Consider the following 19,815-nt stretch of genomic DNA (forward strand, 5'->3'; position numbering starts at 1 on the left):
CCACGCAAAACTTTTTTCAGCAATGTGGGTATTTCTTCACTAAGTTCACAAATATATACAACATCATGATACAAGCATAAACAACGTCACTTGTCTCGAGAAGTGTCTTGAGAAGATGAAATCTGCGTGCAGTGCTATAAGGCTAACCCCTTCCCTGGGTCTTTCTATGTAGTCTTGCTCTTTTCTCTTCAAACGTCATATAATCACCTTGAAGTTATGGGCAGTGATCCAAGAAACCCTCATGGGAGAATTGAATCTCCGCTTTTGTTTACCGTTACCTGCCAAATGAAATGATCGTTTCTTGTAATGATAGCTAAGAGTAAAGGCGGGAGGGGAAGCGGCGCGTCTGAAAGAATAGGAAATTATGTGGATAATGTTGTGCTATAATAAAGGTTGTGTCACCCTACGAGTCAGGATGTAAGTCGCAAAGCTTTTTATCGCTTCTATCATCTCGGCTCCTTTTTCTTCTCAAGTTCTCCTTCCACCACGCCCCCGTCTCTCTCATTCTCGAGTCCTTGATGTACTCAATGAGTAGCAATCCTAGGATTTAGGGGCCATCACTGAGTTACTGTGAGGATAAATAGAGAGTAAAACGCGTCGAATTTTGTTACATTTTCAAGTTGATATACTAAACGTGATATGACAACAGCCATCCGATGACTGCTCTCATTCACACCCGTCTATCAAGGTCTAGGGTCACCGCGGTGATGTTTTAGTTTACATTACGAGCGTTCCAGGGTTTGGGCACGAGCCCCAATGTCACCGCCTCCACTCAAGCTGGAAGCAGGTTGACGGAAGCAATTTCCTCGAATCGCCATCCTTGGCAAAGAAAACGACCAATGGTGTCTCTAGCCTCCTCACCTTGCCCACGCGCGCGGAAACCTCACGCGAGTGGAAGTTTGTGAGACCATTAGTTGCGAGGAAATCTACAATGCGATGTGGCCTCATTTAAATTTATCTGCTAGGTCCAACATCCTCCTCTTCGGGATTTCACAATAACTGTCGTCACTTTAGCTTTTGAGATAGTATGTTATCAGAGTTGGAGTATACTATCCCCACTCTCGGTCTCTGGCTGGTGTAAATCCGGTTTTTGTTTGCGGACAGAGAAAGATCTGAGCGATCGTGTTTCGTTTGAGCTCATCCATTGTTTATCAGCGACGGATATTCAGTAGTCGGACAAAAAGCTGTTCGTAACTTTGCTGGCTCAGTGCGTTGAAGTTGAGATGGTGTATAGACTGGCGAATTCTTACCCCTCTCATATTGCCATTGGGTCCTAACTGGGCAACTAGCAGGATTTATATCAAACAAGAAAGAACAAAGTTGAGAGACTAGTTTGTGTCGCCCATTTCTCTGCTCAAGATTGTGTTCAAAATGAGGATTCTGTCACTTTTGATTTGCATCACGTGGAGTTGTTGCCATGGTAAGTAACTTTCCGAACGTGTGCGAAATTTCGGACTCTTCTGATTATGAATGCCCTGCGTGATTGTCCGCTCAGTCAGGTTGCACGATCAGTTTCGAGTGCATTTGTGTGGAGTTTTAATTTAGAAATATATTACGGTCATATAACGCACTGTCTATATTACATAGTCGCAGGCCTATGTTGCTGTTCGACTCATGTTGAAAGAGTATTAGGCAATTTGCAGGTGTTTATGTGTGTGTGTGTGTGTGTGTCTGTCTGTATTGTATTATTTTGTAATTTGTAATAAACTAATTTGTATATTGTTTATGTGAATAAAAAGGAAAAATAAAAGATTGACAAAAAAAAAAATGAGTGTGTGTGTGTGTGTGTGTTTGTGTGTATGGAAAGCTCAAGTAAACATTTTTCATTCCCATGCGTATGCAGTGCAGTAAAAGTAAAATATTTTGATACATGAAATCAAACATAACCAGTTTGGTGAGGTATATTAAAGTCACAGTAAACAACACAACCAGTGGTTGGAGCAGAAACATTTAATCACTGTTTTAAGAATCTATAATTTTCATAAACATGAAGTAAAATCTAATACCTTGGCCCCCGGGAGTATCACTGTAAATATCAGCTTGAATAACAAAGTGTATTTGATTGACGTTTTTTATTCTCGTATAAGTTCATAAATGTCTTACCATAGACTGTTGAGGTTCAACTGTACACTGTAGATGGTCCTGAAGTTCTTGTACTAGAGAATTAAATGATGGATGTGTTTGCTCTTACTAAATGTAAATTACATTGAAAGAAATATGTGTGTGATTTTTTTGGTATAAGTGACCAGTATAAATGTGAAAATATCTATCTTTATGTAGGATATGAGATGTTGTTAGCAGAGATGGTAACTTGTCTTTTTGTAGGGCTCAGCTTCATCTTTGGATGTGGATTGATAAATTAGGCATTGGTTACATCACATGAGACCAGAATTTAAGCTATGATTTTTAAAAGTTGGAGTACCACCCTTACTGGATGAGAAGACTACAATGTACTTTTTAACAATTCATGAGGTGAAGGTACAATATAGTAATGTAGGACAATGATATGAAGATATATGAAGGGAATTAGACATATTTTCATTTTTCTAGCATAACGAAAGAACACATACCTCTGGCAGCATACAGGGGGAACAACAAAACCCTTAAGATATGCAGTAGGGAACCAGTGGAAGGAATAGTAATTTTTATGCCTCCGCCACGAAGTGGTGCCGGAGGCATTATGTTTTCGGGTTGTCCGTCCGTCCGTCCGTCCGTCCTTCCGTCCGTCCGTCCGTCCTTCCGTCCTTCCGTCCGTCCATAATGAATTTTGTGGACAAGGTAACTATCAAAACCTGTTGAGGTATCCTAATGAAACTTGGCGTGTATGTGTATTAGGGGGTGAAGTTGTGCCTATCAACTTTTGGGTGCACATGCTCAAGGTCAAAGGTCAAAAGGTCAAGGTCAAATACATAAAATTTCATTATTTCCACCATATCTATTGAATGCCTGAAGATATTTTCTTGAAACTTAGTGTATACATGTATTACCCAATTAAGATTCTCTGGTGAAAGTTTGCGTCATGAGGTCAAAGGTCAAAGGTCAAAAGGTCAGGGTCAAATACATGAAATTTCACTATTTTCGCCATATCTATTGAATGCCTGAAGATATTTTCTTGAAACTTAGTGTATACATGTATTACCCAATTAAGATTCTCTGGTGAAAGTTTGGGTCATGAGGTCAAAGGTCAAAGGTCAAAGGTCAAAAGGTCAAGTAAAAATATCAAAACTTCTTTTTTTTCTCTGTGCCTTGGAAAATTGTTCAAGGTATCTTCATGGAACATAGTATATACATGTACTGACTGGAAGTGATTATCTAGAGAATGTAGGGTTCCTGGGGTCAAAGGTCAGGGGTCAAAGGTCAAGTGCAACACTTCAAAATTTTACTATTTCCCTCATATTTATGCAATGCCAGCAGGGTTATTATTTTTTTACACTTGGTGTATGCATGTGTAACCTAATAGAAATTCTCTGGAAAGTTTTTTTTCTTCTTTTTTTGCCTCAAAGGTCAAAAGGTCAAAGATCAAGTGAAAGTGCTGAACTAACTTTTTCCTCCATATCTCGAAGTGGCTCAAGTTATCTTGAAACTTAGTACATATTATGCATGTTCTACCTGAAAGTGATTATCTTATGAATTTTAGGGTCAAGGGCCAGATGAAAATGGTAACAATTTATTATTCAATTCAGAAATTGCACTTTTTCTCCACACCTGTACCTTGAAAATTACTCAATGCCTAAATGTATGAATGGGTCAAAGTCAAGTTAAAGTCCTTAAATCCCTAGATACATGCTCTCCTATTCATCCAATTAAACCTAGGTCAAGGAAGGTGAACATTCAACACATTTGTGACAAACTTGTCATTTCAATATTTTGCCAATTTTGTGAAAATGTAATCACACATTGTCCACATGTACTATCTAGACCTATTGGGAAAATCATGCATTATGGCGGAGGCATACCAGTCGCCAAAGCGACATTTCTAGTTTTACATTTAAAAAGATGAACATTAATTTTTTTTTTTTAAGTTCTTAAGTTTTGGACAGAATGAGATTTTGTGATTTTGTATTTTAGCCACACATGTACACAAAACACATCTCTAAGTCATTATATTTGGCTGAGAGGCGATACAAAAGTGAGAATTGCATCCCTGCTTCCTGCAAAATCTTTATCGAACTTACATTTTCATCTCCCCAGCTCCACTCAGGCTTATCACTCACGATAGTGTGCAATCTGTGGAATAAAATTGTTATTCTTGACTTTTGACTCTTTCGTTTCCTTAAATATTGCTGCATATGGGATTGTCAAGTGTGTGTACTGTTTCTACACCAAATCATTGCTATGAGTCATGGCAGATGAATGGTGATTGATCCAGCATTGTTTCATACCTTGACTTTCAGAAAACCTGCCACATTAATTTAAAGGTAAAATCACATATTTGTCAAACTTTTTTTTAGGATCACATTTATTTCATTCATTCATCAAAAGGAATGGACATATCCCAGCTCCATTCCTTGTTCAAGGTGACTTTAGAATAAACAGGGTGAAATCAGACAAACAGAATGAAGAAGATTTCTTTCTTCTCAAAATCGTATGGAAGATAAAGGCACTGTTCCTTGTAAGTTTTATATGTTTTCATGAAACAGTATACTTAGTTGTAATCTCACATAAAATTAGGTGATTATTTCATTACTGCACAATTTTTCCTATTCATCTGCACACTGGTCTTTTACTATGACTAAATTTCATTTTCAATGGAATAGATGAAAAATATGACCTGTCACTTCAAATTGTTTTTGTAGTGTAAAAGCAATAAAGAGAGAAGAGCATGTACAGTCAATCTTGCCTAAGTCGAATCTATTTGGACTGAAGAAATAGCTTTTGACTTAGAGAAAATTAGACTCATGAGGGATTAAAATCAGCAGAATATAAAGAGAAGAGGACTTGAAAAGACCCGCGACTTAGGCGATTAGGCGACTTATGCGAGGTCGACTTAAGCAAGGTTGACTGTACTTGCTATGTTGTCAATCAAATATTTCTTTCAGAATATTTCTAAGCATGAACAAATGGGAGATTTGTGAGGAGATGACATCATTCCCTTGCATCATTTGAATATGAGTGGATGCAACCAATATATGTATTTTTTTTTTATTCTGGGAAAATGAATGAAAATTAAAAATCCCATACAGTGTAACTTGATTATTATTTTTTTGTTCAGGTTTTGCAGAAATTTAGCTTCATTTATTTGATTTCACGTTAATGACTAACGTTTCTGTGGAATATGAAGGGACATTATTATTGAATTGAATTTAATTGAATGATTACACATTCAATGAAGGTAAACAACAGTTGATGTTGATACATACAGTTAGAAGCAAGTAACCTTAAGTGATAACATCTTTCATTTATTTCAGGAATGCGAATGAATTTACATTTGTCCTTCTCAAAACTCTAATAGTAGCTCGTCAGCTACCTAGCAAAGAAGGGATTTTTCCTTTATGTCTCATAGAGGCTGGTACATTGTAGGCCATCTGAATAAAAATCAGGAAGTCCAGTAGTGTGCATGGTGACAAGCAGTGAGCTGGTTTCTGCAAGGACTCGATCACAGTTGAGATCAAGAGAAAGCAAAAAGGAGGCCAACATGTCAAAGATTCAAAAGTTTTTACTCATTTTATTTTCTTAGAGATGAATAGTTGTATTCATGACAAAGTCAGAATTGAGGGAAAAAAAACAGTAGTGATGTAGATGGATAAACTGATGTGAAAATACATTTAGATCTTTTATAAGTAAATTGTTATGCACAGTAATTGCAGGAAATGCATTGAAATGCAAACATATATATGTTTGCAAGATATATCTTTTTATTTGTTCATAACTTAAGATATTGTTCTTTTCAATTTTGCATTAATGCACATATGTTTCACGTCCTACCTGATGACCCTGACACATTTTAGGTTTGTTTGCCTTGTTCTCATAGTAACATGTTACCTTTGATTATTGTGACGCGAGGCGCATTTTGTCAGCTAAATGATTCCATTAACATTGACAGAATGTATTTTTAGGTATGTTGGTGGTAATTTCCGTCAAAAAGTCAATGACATTCTACAAAAGTGTAGTTATTCAGTGCAGCATTGAGTGTGGTCATCATATTACCATACACCAAGCCCTTTTTGCATGTCACGTACGTGCTATAGATCATTCAGACTGATAGAGTTTGTGGGGAATAATGAAAATGTATATGTTTGTGAATGATAAACCATTGTTGAACTACAATAGAGCGAGTGAAGTGATGATTTTGTTTCCAGCAATCAAATGGCATAGATCTGCACACAGCTAATATGTCCACCAGCTTGCAAGAATGCAATAATGTACATTTGGTCTGTCTTTCCCCAAACCCATACCATTAACCATAATCAGCCCAGTGCTGTTCTCCTGTGTTGTTTTAGTGATCAAACAGGATTTCCTTTCGTCTGTAATCTCTTTGTGGCTGCTCTGATCCACGTTTCTTGTCAGATTACAATTTCCTCAAGATATGAGAGATGATTGCCAGCGGAACACCATTTCTACCAGTCACTGGATCCAACTCTCAGACTCGTTAGAAAAGCTCTGGTAGCATACAAATTTACAACATTACCTACATATGTTTTCATGATGCCCTTGAATGACATCCATGATTAATAGCTTTGATTGCAAAAAAAAAAAAATGCCCCTTAACTCCGCTCTCGTTCACATGGTGCTTGTCATTGATGATTATATAAGCCTTGTAGTTTTGATCAAATACCCCTTGATGATAAAATCCGGAAGTTTATAGTGCATACAATGACCCCTGCGCACTTTGAGCATTTACAATTGTATGTATTTATTAAAGCTTTTGGGTAAAATCATCCCTGTTTTGCTGTGTTCTAACAGACTTAGAGCACAGTACTTACTGCACACAATTCGAAGACGATCATTATGTAATCGCTGGCAAACAATTAGAGATGTTCATTTACTGGATAATGTAATGTCCGCAGGGGTCCAGCATGCTGATAGATGTGTTCACATGGGCCTGTCACTATGACACTCCTGTGTACGTGCTTGTATCATCTAGTTATTCATGTCTTCCTGCACCTGCAAGAAATCTTGTGGTTTAGGAACATGGATAAGAACCTTCAAAGATAATCACTACAATCACAGTCAGGGTGTTAAGCTGCAAAAAAAAAAATTATACTAGAAGAGTATAGCTATACCAAAACGATAGGCCTATAGCTGTATGATGAATTTATATTCTGAATGCTGACTAACAAAACGACATATAGCAAAACGACGGTCAGAGCATCGTTTTGAACTAGAACTCGATACGAATCAGCATTCTATTGTGTCCATTGTGCGTTTGAACATATGGCGACCATAGAATGGTATAACTGGGCGGGGCTTAATGGGAGCGAGCACAAAAGGTGACCTTGTACCTGTCACTCATGACCACAACAACATGCGCAGTGAGAAACTGCACATCTATACGACGTTTTTCCGGAATGGTCAAAATTAGCGTCTGAACGGTCCGTCGGCTATGCGATGATTCTTTATATGTTGTTTCTTTATCGAGTTTTGGTATAAACTGTCTTGCGTCTGAACAGGGGGAGTGTCTCTTTAAAAACTTAAAGTTCATTCCCCCTTTGGGCTCTGCTTTCATCAAAAGTAGCCTAATTAGCAAAATTAGCAATCGATTAACTTGAAGTTAAGCCAGCTCTGTGACAACCTAGCTATAGATAGGAGAGAGAGTGTCTCAGGTAGATATTATGGCTGTCAGTACACACATGTAGAAGATATCAACAGAGCACTCATTTTGATCACTCCAAATGACTTGACCAAACAGTGTCATCATCATGAGTCATTTTTTATCTCCAAGAAATATGTTTTTTTCTATGATAAGCAAGTAACCTACATTGTCAAGTGAATCCTTCTTGGAGCTTTCAGAGTGTCTGCTGGTATTATTAATTTGATTCCAGTGATCGTCAAGGTTAGGTCAGATTTCAAATTTGAGAATGCATGTACAATGAAAAGACAAGACTTGAACATGCTAATGCTTCTCTGAAATACTTTAATCTTTCATTTTCAGATATGAAATAAAATTTAGTTAAGATTATATCAGTGAAATGAAATGCAAGTATCAGAGTTAAATCACATCATGTGTGAATGCATTTCTTTTTAATGGCTTAAACATGTAAGAAAGTACTTTAACTCATGAATACTTTCATATGAATGATAGTATTTGATCATGGTGTATTTTTGCAAACTTTTGCAAAATTTGGGGTAATTTTGAGCCGTTTATATTGTATACTATTCAAATCATTTTGTGTGTGTTCTCACCCATTTTTTTATTTTTTATTTTATGTCTCGTTAGTTGGTACCTATACAGCAACATTTGATATTGATGGTGATATTAGCCTGATTATAAACTGTGGCAGACATTTTGATTACCGGTACTGCTCATTGGTAGGTACCATGGTATGCATGTTTTGGGGGGATACTAGAATCTTGTGACTAATTACTAAAGAAATTTTCTGAAAAGTGAGCTCTTTTACACTATGGGTTCAAAGGATATGATTATAACATACATTTTGTAGAACTTTACACTTTAAATTGAGGTTCATTCTTAGTGGTATGAAAGATATCACTTGTGCCTTGTAGCTTTGAAAGGAGAAGACAGTATGTGTGACCTTCAACACTCAATGCGTAATAGTGAGATGGTTCGACTATTCTTTGGTAGGATGTCATTGGAAGGATGGTAGTATCGCATGGGCAAATGGGATAATGATGATCTTCATCTACTCATTAAGTATGAATAAGTGATACATGTATTTCAGTACCACTTCAAAGACTCTTATCTGTCACTTTATATTCAACTTTAAGTGTGTATATTTTATGAATTTCCATCTTCATATTTTGCTGCATTGTGTGGATATCTTGCTTATTGTGAATATTTTGCTGTGAATTAATATTTTGCTTTTGATTATATCTTGCATTTTGATATCCTGTTATATCATATCAATAATCAGCCAAAGCTTTATAAGTTGTTTAAATTGATTTCCTTATTATGGGAAGAAATGTTTTTTTAGTGCATTTGAAGGCATGATGGTACACTGTACCATCATACCACCAGTCCAACACTTGGGCAGCATTCAGTTTAGGAATGATGTTATTACTGGTGTTTTGTGTAATGTCCCATGAAAAAGCAGTATGTTCACAGACAAAAGAGCTTCCCTGCTGGAAGGAAGCGGAAATCACTGAATTGGAGTGAGACGAAGTGGATATTAGTTTGTTTACCCGAATCCTTCTCTCCTTTGAATGCGATTTGATCATCAGGAGCTCTGCTGGATATCATCTCGGACTGCTGCAGACGAGGGACGGACTTCGCCGACTTGGGGCGCACCTGCCAGGATTTGGAGACCACTCCCGACATCAGCGCCGCAGACCGGGAGGCCTGCATGACCATCATGATATCCTGTTGCTCCAATAGGCTGCGCCCGGTGCTCTGCGAGCGGGCCGTGGAGCATCGTATGTTTGTTGGCAGCTGCCAGACCCTGAGGAATGACACCTGTTTATCAGCTGGAATGGTGGGTTAGCCAATCACACCTAATGATGGAATTAAAGGGGAATTTACCTCAAATGAATTTTGTCCCTGGGGTGACAAGACTTCGAATATCAATTGGCACGTACTCAAACACATGTCTCCTAACTCAATTTTGAATATCAGAAGTACTGTTTTGAGTTTCAAAAATATTGCAATTTTACTGTTGTATCCATGACAATGTTTCTACATATTTGACATCAACATTGATGATATTTTGTGGAAATGTTGCAAAAATGACAAGGTATTTTTGCTATCTTAAAAATGTATGATCCTTGAGATATGAGGTCTTTCTCCCCTGGAACAATGTGTGGATTCAGTAAAATATGGAAATATTTTGTATACATACAAAATTGTATCAGTGAAGTTTGAGGAAAATTGGACAGTCCAATAAAAAATTTCAATTAGTTTGTCGAGTCTTGGTTACATGTGCAGTCATAGCTGGATAAGAAGATTACAGCAATCTGTGATGCCATGTAGGGGCAACCATTTGTAAAGATAATATTGTGAAGGGGATGCATAACAACATGATAACTTGAGTATTTTATGGAACTAGAATTACAAAGAAATTGTGCGGGTGTGATTTATGTTTTTTCCTGAAATATAATATGGGAAGATATGTCAAAGTTGTAGAATAAGTTATTTTTTAAAGCAATGTTATGAATTTTAGGGTCGCATCTAGCTGTAACCTCTGCGAATGTGCATTCTATTTCCTTCTACAGGAATGCTGTGAGTGTTGTGAGCTGGGTATCAAGGCGTACAATGATGGTATTCCCTGTAACTCCATGATGACTGGCACATCATGTGACCAGGCATTTCAGCAATGCTGTGACGCTGCCCGCTTAAGATTTGATGGTAAGAGTTCTCTCTAGGCTATTTGACTTTTTGGGTGCCAGAATTAATGTGGTTTCATCAATACTTTTCCCCCTGAGTGGCACTATGCTGCCATATGCACTCATTTTTATTTCTGTACCAGATGCAGACCATGATTGACAGGTGGCAATTCATTAATCTGAAGGTTCATTAATCAGTTAATGAAAAATGGTTTCTTATTCCAAAGGTTCCTTAATCTGAAAATGGAATAAGATTTGTTATTTTGAAAGTTTATGAGCATTCACTTTTTTTTCATTTTCGGATTAACGAATGTACCTCATTTCATTTTCAGACTATCGCACCTTTGGAATATTGAACCTTACTTTATTTTCAGATTAATGAACCTCCAAAATAAAAAACCTCATTTCATTTTTGAATAAGAAAATCTTGGAATATGAATTTCACATGTTTCAAAATAACAAACCTTCAGAATATTAAAAACCCTATTTCGTGTTTTTTTTTTCTTAAATTGATGAATGTTTGGAATCACTAAGCGCACCCAACACATCATAAACCAGTTGCAGTTGAATCTACAGTATAAGGTAACTATATTAGGGAAATATAGTATAAGGAAGACTGCATGCTCGTGACAACCACTGATTTTGGTTCCCTTTGAAAGAGTGGACTTTACTAGTTAGACAGTCTGGCATGATCTACTTTCATTTCTTTTGCAGAGGATGAGTGTAATAACTATGCCAGCCATTTACTGTGCACTGAGCGCTGTATCAACCTGATTGGGTCCCACGTGTGTGAGTGCAACCCAGGAAATCACTTGCTTGAGGATAACATTACATGTGTTGCTGGTTAGTATTACATATTGCAGCTGATTTTGTTTTTTTCTGCTCAAAAAGGTTTTTAGTTAGGTATGAGTTTTCTTCAATTTTGTCTGCCCTCTATACAAATTTCATTTGTGCAGAAGGCATACAAAACTTCACCCTCATCTTGATAAATCTCCAGGTTTTTAGTGAATTTCTTCTAGTTTTAATTTCATGAAAATCTGCTTTGGCTTGTAATGTTGTATTAAAACTAGGTTGATTTCAGTGCTATATCTGTTGGAATGCTACTATAAAATCAAGAAGAGAGTACAGCATAGTATTCATCACCAGTCTATTAGTTGACTAACCATGGACAACTTTGCTGAGAAGTGTTTTCCCGAGTGCTGAATGCATTCATCTATGAACGTCAAGTCTTTTGGATCAAAGAGGGATCTCCCTTTCATGAGGATGTATCAAAGAGTTAGGACAGTTAGGTGGCTCAGTCGGTAGCACATTTGCCTTGCAGTCAAATGGACTAGCCTTGAGTCCCATTGAGTATAGCTGAGCAATGTTGTGTGTGATCATGACACCCCCACTACTAAGAGGCACAGACACTCTGTCCTTCAGATATTCGAAAGGCATCAAATGGAGGTCCTGTTTGTGTTAGGGAGTCACAACCAGTGCACATAAACATCCCGAGTCACTTCACTTGCTCACAAAGAGCAGGTTGCTGTTAACCTTGTGAAGTGGTCCACACAACTTAGCAACATCAGAAAATGGGCAAATGATGAGGGGACTAGCAATAGTCGGCAAATGGTATCAACCAGGTATCTTGAGTCATGAACCAACGAACTGAAATTTTTATTACACATCTCAATCAATTAGTGCCCTTTTCGTGTCATGGCAAAACTCATCTCCGACATCTGATAAAAAATCCAGTAGCCTATAGTCACAAAACAGACACATGATGCATGCTAGCTGGTTTAGATATCATGTCACAATATCTATGCCTGAATTACATCATTTTTTTTTTTTTGTTCAGCTCATACTTCCCTTAGGGGACCCATTGGAAAGCAACATGTTACACTTCAGCTTGGAGAGACTGTCCAGGTACCTCAATTACAACTTCTTGATAGTTTCCTGTTGACATCATACTTCACATCAGGGTTTTTTTTATTGAGTTTGTAGAAATCAGCCAATCACTGTCAGTCTTTCTTGGCTCACCTTCACTCTTTGCTTGTTGCCTGCAGGTGGCAATACAGGTGAGCCCACATTGAGGCCACCTCCTCCGAGGTACCTGACATGCGACAGAGCGCCGTGCCAACACAACTGTCGACAGATAGGCAGGGAATATGAGTGTTCCTGCCTGACGGGATATGAGCTGATGTCAGATGGATACTCGTGCACAGGTGAAAATCATCATACATTCATTGGGAGGGTTATGTTCATAAAATAACACTGTATCTTTGACATATTTTGATTTACAGTTTTATAGTTTCCATTAACTGCTTCACCTGGGAGTGGATGTGCAAATATTGTAGAAAAAAAAAACAGAAAAAAACAACTGAACGGTCACACAAAAACTGAGATCAAAATGTGGTCAAGGAAATTAAGGCTGTTTCATTGTAGTAGGAGAGAAGTGGATAAACTTATCACAGGTTTATTGCAGTAGCAAAACTTGTGTTGTCTAAACAGCCTGGCTAAACACAGTTTATTTGTGGTGTCGTTGTTTTGTCTTTCAAATGGTATACATGTTGCAATGAAAGATATTGGAGTTTTATGCAACGGGCCTTATCAAGGAAGTGGATTACATTTTTAGCTCACCTGAGCCAAAGGCTCAAGTGAGCTATTGCGATCGTTCTTCGTCCAGCGTCTGTCGTGCGTAAACTTGTTATATTTTTCATCTTCTTCTTGAAAACCCCAAGACCGATTTTCACCAAACTTGTCAGGTAGCATCCCTAGGGGGTAAGGATCTCAATTTGTTAAAATAGGCAACATGCCCCACCCGGGGCCCCCAGGGGGGGCCCTAACCCCCCAAATTAAGAAATCTTTAAAAATCTTCTTCTCTAGAACCAGAAGTGATAGAGCTAAGTTAATACTATGAGTTAGTACATTGATGACTGTAGTTTCAAGTTTGTTCATGGTGGAATCAGGGGTGCCCCCCTTGGGACCCAGAGGAGGGGGGTGGGGTGGGGTTCTAATGGGGCCGAAATTGTACATTTTCATCTTCTTCTTGAGAACCCCATGACCGTTTTTTACCAAACTTGGCAGGTAGCATCTGTAGGGGGTTAGGATCTCAATTTGTAAAAAATGGGCACCATGCCCCATCCAGGGGCCCCCAGGGGGCCCCATACCCCCTGAAATTAAGGAATCTTTAAAAATCTTCTTCTCTAGAACCAGAAGTGATAGAGCTAAGTTAATACTATGAGTTAGTACATTGATGACTGTAGTTTCAAGTTTGTTCATGGTGGAATCAGGGGTGCCCCCCTTGGGACCCAGAGGAGGGGGGTGGGGTGGGGTTCTAATGGGGCCGAAATTGTACATTTTCATCTTCTTCTTGAGAACCCCATGACCGTTTTTTACCAAACTTGGCAGGTAGCATCTGTAGGGGGTTAGGATCTCAATTTGTAAAAATGGGCACCATGCCCCATCCAGGGGCCCCCAGGGGGCCCCATACCCCCTGAAATTAAGGAATCTTTAAAAATCTTCTTCTCTAGAACCAGAAGTGATAGAGCTAATTAATGCTATGAGTGAGTACATTGATGACTGTAGTTTCAAGTTTGTTCATGGCGTATTCAGGGGTGCCCCCTTTGGGACCCAGGGGAGGGGGGTGGGGTGGGGTTCTAATGGGGCCGAAATTGTACATTTTCATCTTCTTCTTGAGAACCCCATGACCGTTTTTTACCAAACTTGGCAGGTAGCATCTGTAGGGGGTTAGGATCTCAATTTGTAAAAAATGGGCACCATGCCCCATCCAGGGGCCCCCAGGGGGCCCCATACCCCCTGAAATTAAGGAATCTTTAAAAATCTTCTTCTCTAGAACCAGAAGTGATAGAGCTAAGTTAATACTATGAGTTAGTACATTGATGACTGTAGTTTCAAGTTTGTTTCATGGTGGAATCAGGGGTGCCCCCCTTGGGACCCAGAGGAGGGGGGTGGGGTGGGGTTCTAATGGGGCCGAAATTGTACATTTTCATCTTCTTCTTGAGAACCCCATGACCGTTTTTTACCAAACTTGGCAGGTAGCATCTGTAGGGGGTTAGGATCTCAATTTGTAAAAAATGGGCACCATGCCCCATCCAGGGGCCCCCAGGGGGCCCCATACCCCCTGAAATTAAGGAATCTTTAAAAATCTTCTTCTCTAGAACCAGAAGTGATAGAGCTAAGTTAATACTATGAGTTAGTACATTGATGACTGTAGTTTCAAGTTTGTTCATGGTGGAATCAGGGGTGCCCCCCTTGGGACCCAGAGGAGGGGGGTGGGGTGGGGTTCTAATGGGGCCGAAATTGTACATTTTCATCTTCTTCTTGAGAACCCCATGACCGTTTTTTACCAAACTTGGCAGGTAGCATCTGTAGGGGGTTAGGATCTCAATTTGTAAAAATGGGCACCATGCCCCATCCAGGGGCCCCCAGGGGGCCCCATACCCCCTGAAATTAAGGAATCTTTAAAAATCTTCTTCTCTAGAACCAGAAGTGATAGAGCTAATTAATGCTATGAGTGAGTACATTGATGACTGTAGTTTCAAGTTTGTTCATGGCGTATTCAGGGGTGCCCCCTTTGGGACCCAGGGGAGGGGATGAGGAGGCTCAGGGGTCCTAATGGGGCCTAAATTGTACGTTTTCATCTTCTTCTTGAGAACTCCATGACCGATTTTCACCAAACTTGGCAGATAGTATCCCTAGGGGCATAGGATCTGAATTGTTCAAATGGGCACCATGCGCCACCCCACCCCCCCCCCCAAAAAAAATAAGGAATCTTTAAAAATCTTCTTCTCTAGAACCAGAAGTGATAGAGCTAAGTTAATACTATGAGTTAGTACATTAATGACTGTAGTGTCAAGTTTGTTCATAGCAAATCCAGGGGTGCCCCTCTTAGGGGCAGGGGGGAGGGGTGGGGAGGTCCAAATGGGGGCCTAAATCATACATTTTCATCTTCTTGAATACCGGTACCTCATGATGGATTTTCACCAAACTTGGCAGGTAGCATCCCTGGGGGGTTAGGATCTCAATTGATCAAAATTGGCACCATGCCCCACCCAGGGGGCCCCAGGGGGCCCCCAATCCCCCCAAATTATGGAGTCTTAAAAAATTTGGGCCCTTATTGTACATTTTCATCTTCTACTTGAGAATGCCTGGTCAAATTTTGGTAGAGCTGTGAATAATTTAGATTAGTGACTGCGCGAAAGGTGAACTTGTGATACTTAGGTGAGCGCAAGACCCCCGGGTCTCTTGTTAAAATTGTTTCTTTAGCTGTTTTATTTATTGGCAATGATAAAAAGGGCCTGAAATAGTAATTGCATACTATAAAAAGGAGATGTCTAAAGGGAGGGAGCTGTCTAGAGTCCAGTGCATAGCTTCTTTCAGAAATGTTCCAGGCATCATGTACTGCTTTTTCACTCTTCATGAGTGGTATTCAAACACAGTCATTAACCGCTGAGGATGAGTCCCGAGTATACCAGGGCAGGTGTCTATGAGAAATGCGTGTTGTAGCAAAATCAGTCCGTCCTCTACGGGTGAATTGTCCTTCATCAGAAAATGTCCAATACAAAGAGAAACCAGTACATATTCACATAGCCGCCTACCTATAGTATTGTGAATCGATAACATACCATACTCAAATTTGATGCGTGAAAGAAAACAAGGTATTTTGCTCCATATATAGCCAATGAAAATATTTAGACAGGTGGACCCAACCTCTTTCCCACTGGTATGTTGATGGGAGCTTCCTTCCGTCTGGCTCACATTAGATCCAGGAAATGGCAAGAACTGTGTACTACCAGCCTGAGAATGTTGTCTTGGTCAAAACCACACATCTATTAATGACTTCTTCATGTTGTGTGCTGGTTTCAGCGTGCTCTGTGCAGCTGTTGGTTGAAAGACAAAAACGAAAAGATAAAGAACAGCATTTTGTTTTCTCATTGCAAGTGATGTGTGTTCATGAAAGAAAATGTTTCAAAAAATATTATTTACGTACCATGGGTCAAAACTTTCCTATGTTTTACTGTGTCACCACCTTTATTTCTTTTCTATTTTTGTAGCAAAACTTGAGAAAGAAAGATGAAGCTAAACAGATATAGACTCATTGTGATCATCACAGGCTTTAAATTGTCCAGTGCTTGTGAACAAATGGTTGATTTTGGCAGAGATTCTTTTTGTTTAAAAACTGATGTAGAAGCATCACAGCATTTGCAATATTTTGTCATTATTTCACAACATTCAGACATTGATGAGTGTGCCTCCAGAACGCCCGTGTGCAATTATTCAGAGAGATGTCTCAACAACATCGGCTCCTTCAGCTGTATCAATGATGTTGTGTGCCGAAGTGGTCTTCGCTATGATGGAAATAGCCAGCGATGTGTAGGTGAGTTTTGACTTCTGGTCACGTGTGTAAGACTCCAAAGGTGCAAAGGTTCAAATTTGTTCATCTTTTCTTTAAATAGTAGTACACTTGTAGTATCTACATCTGTACCAGACTGACACAAATATACATACATATCTATTTGTCTCTCCGCTCTCTCTCTCTCTCTCTCTCTCTTTATTCTTTTAAGTAGGAGAGACTTATGGAAAGTTCATGTCACGTTCAAGACAGCTGTAATACTGTAAATTTGGAGGGCTAGTTGCAGCTCAAATTAAGATGAGCCCATGTCCTTTTAAATCTGTGTTGAACTTGTATGCCTGGAGTTCTACTTTTTATCAAGTTACGGGGATGTGTGATAAATGGAAATGTGTGGAGGTGCATATTTACATGCTGGCATTGTACCGCATGTCCCCCAAAAAGATTACAATGGGACCCTCTGCAATGATAACTTTAAAAATAGTGAATCAATCTAAATACAATTTCAGGGTACGAAACTATAAATCATTGCCCACATCTTACAGAAGACCCCATTCAATTTGCTTCAGTGGTCAAAGAGAAATAAGGAATTTTGTAGAGCATGTCAGGAATCTCTTCCCTCCAAGTTCTGTCTATTGTATTCACACACAAGAGCATCCAGAAGTGCCAAACTTGGAAGAATCAGACTCATGACATGCTTTACAACAATCCACATTTCTCTGCGACTTCTTAACCAAATTGAATGGGGTTTTCTGCAAAATAGAGCTAAGATGTTATATTTTAAGAACCTGAAGTAGCATTGAGACAATTTAATCATATTGGGTGTTATCAATGCAAAAATCTGATTGTAATTTTTTTGGGACGTACTGTATCATTTGTCCTTTCACTATAAGGTTTCCTTTAATGATATGAAACCCAAGTTTCTCTGTAGATCAAGTAATCAACCATCTTGAACCTGCGAAGAAGTTTAAAGCTGTAAACATGCAATTTGCCAAGACTAGAGAATCTAAAAGATCTTTTTTGAGAGAGTTGTAGTTTGTGATTTGATTGACATTGTAGCATGTCTTCAGATGTCTGCTATTCTTAGTTTGATATGAATATCAAGTGTGTTTGCCATCAAACCGTTCCGTCTTTAATGTTCTTCAAATTGTCATAGATGTTGACGAGTGTGCGGAGCGCTTACACAACTGCGGCGATCCGAGTCTCTGTCAGAACACCTATGGTAGCTTTGAGTGCCAGTCTGTTCGATGTCCTCAGAATTACTACTTCAACTGGCAGAGTCGCCGATGTGAAGGTGACAATAAGCATAATACACTCTATCAAAACACAAGAAACATAGTCATTTACATAGAGTATCTAGATGGATGAGATATTCTTGTTATATTGATAATGAAACATTTAGTTGTATTCCTTTATTCTAGAGAGCATTGGTCACCATGAGTTATGTATGAGAAAGAAACTAGTATACCTACGGGATGGCAGCACTAAGTGATAAACTAAAAATGTTTACAAGTATTACTCATGTAATATATTGTTATATCATGGAGAAAGAGAGCATTGATTTGTGTCAAACATTCAAGAGTATTCAAGAGTAGTAGTAGTCTTCTCATCCAGGAGTGACTGTGCAGATACTTAAAAATTCATAACTTTTGAACGGATTTTCCAACTTCCCCCAAACTTTCACTGTTGTGTTCTACTAATATTGCTGCATTACTCAAACCACTTGTATGAGGAGGTGGACTTGTCCTTTAAATGCTGAGAAGAAGCAAGTTATCTAATAATATAAATAATGCAATTCTTTTTACCAGATGATAAATACATAGAATATCAAGGCATTATACATATATATTGGTGTGGGGGGTTTTTAAGCATGAATATATATTTTTGTATTGCACTTTTTAGGATGGAGACAGTGACCTATGCATGAAAAGACATTAGATGGGATATAAACAAACCTGTACTGAAAGAAAATTTAGAGTAAGATCATCAAAAGACTGAAAGGATACTAAGTTATATTAACATAAATTTCAGTGCACGTATAATATTTATGTTTCCTTAAAAACTGCATGCTGGTATGCTGGTAGTTACAATATGTTATAACAGTTTATTCAAAAATCAAAAGGTAGTTTCCTATAAGAAAAAAAAATAATAATTTCATCATGTGTTCTGGCACATCATTGAAGTCAGCCTTTGATATTTCTGACTAGATATTGATGAGTGCACCCGTGGGACACACGACTGCCCTGACGGTTTCCGCTGCGACAATGTGGAAGGTGGCTTCACCTGTGTGCGTACTGTTCCATGCGGAACAGGGTACGTCATTAATGGAGACAGCCAGCAGTGTGAGGGTGAGTGTACTAATGTGCACCAGACTACAGTCCTGTAAACCACCTTTATTTAAACTAAACTTTTGTTCTAGAAAGTGGCAGAAATCAGTAGAAATTCCTGTTTATAGGTTTAGAAACCTTTGATATGATGAATACTAATTAATATTCCTAGCTTGAATCATTCCAGGGTGATATTGTCAGTGTAGTAAACATGCCCATAAATGTTACCATAAGAACTCTGAAAAGGTTGGAGTATGAGTAATTTGTAAATGTTCACCCATCTACATAGTACAGGTCACAATGTGTCATGTCGTACATTTTCTCTGAATAACCCAAAGAAAAAAAAATATTTTGTAGTATGCCATACTCTTGGTGTAAGTATTTTATTGACTTTTTCCATTTCAATGTAGATGTTGATGAGTGTAGCCAGAGAAATCACAATTGTCAACCTAAAGAGCGCTGCGTGAATAGAAGAGGGAGCTTTGACTGTGAACCCTGCCCCCTTGGCTTCCAGGTTGATGAGAATAACAGATGCACAAGAGGTAGGAGTATAATGTTACATATTACATGGATCATGGAATGGAGGGCGGAGAAGGCTTCCCATCCCTTACCTCCACCAACAAAAAAACAAAAACACAAAAACAATCATCTGGAAGACAGAGGTAGAAATTCCAGAAAATCCACTGAACTTTCCTAGAT

At 38.7% G+C, this 19,815-nt stretch overlaps 1 protein-coding gene across 1 annotated transcript in view; it reads left to right on the forward strand.

Moving 5' to 3' along the window:
- Positions 1–935: 935 nt before the first annotated feature.
- Positions 936–19,815, forward strand: part of LOC140240325 (uncharacterized) — a 35,945-nt gene continuing 17,065 nt past the window's right edge. Inside the window, exons 1-9 of the mRNA XM_072320107.1 lie at positions 936–1,420; positions 9,340–9,590; positions 10,327–10,459; positions 11,152–11,280; positions 12,483–12,641; positions 16,676–16,816; positions 17,946–18,083; positions 18,997–19,137; positions 19,527–19,658. Of these exons, the coding sequence (XP_072176208.1) occupies positions 1,372–1,420; positions 9,340–9,590; positions 10,327–10,459; positions 11,152–11,280; positions 12,483–12,641; positions 16,676–16,816; positions 17,946–18,083; positions 18,997–19,137; positions 19,527–19,658 (1,273 nt within the window). The 5' untranslated portion in view covers positions 936–1,371. The remainder of the gene's footprint in view (positions 1,421–9,339; positions 9,591–10,326; positions 10,460–11,151; positions 11,281–12,482; positions 12,642–16,675; positions 16,817–17,945; positions 18,084–18,996; positions 19,138–19,526; positions 19,659–19,815) is intronic.

This window comes from Diadema setosum, chromosome 2, assembly GCF_964275005.1.
Source record: "Diadema setosum chromosome 2, eeDiaSeto1, whole genome shotgun sequence".
NCBI classification, from domain to species: domain Eukaryota; kingdom Metazoa; phylum Echinodermata; class Echinoidea; order Diadematoida; family Diadematidae; genus Diadema; species Diadema setosum.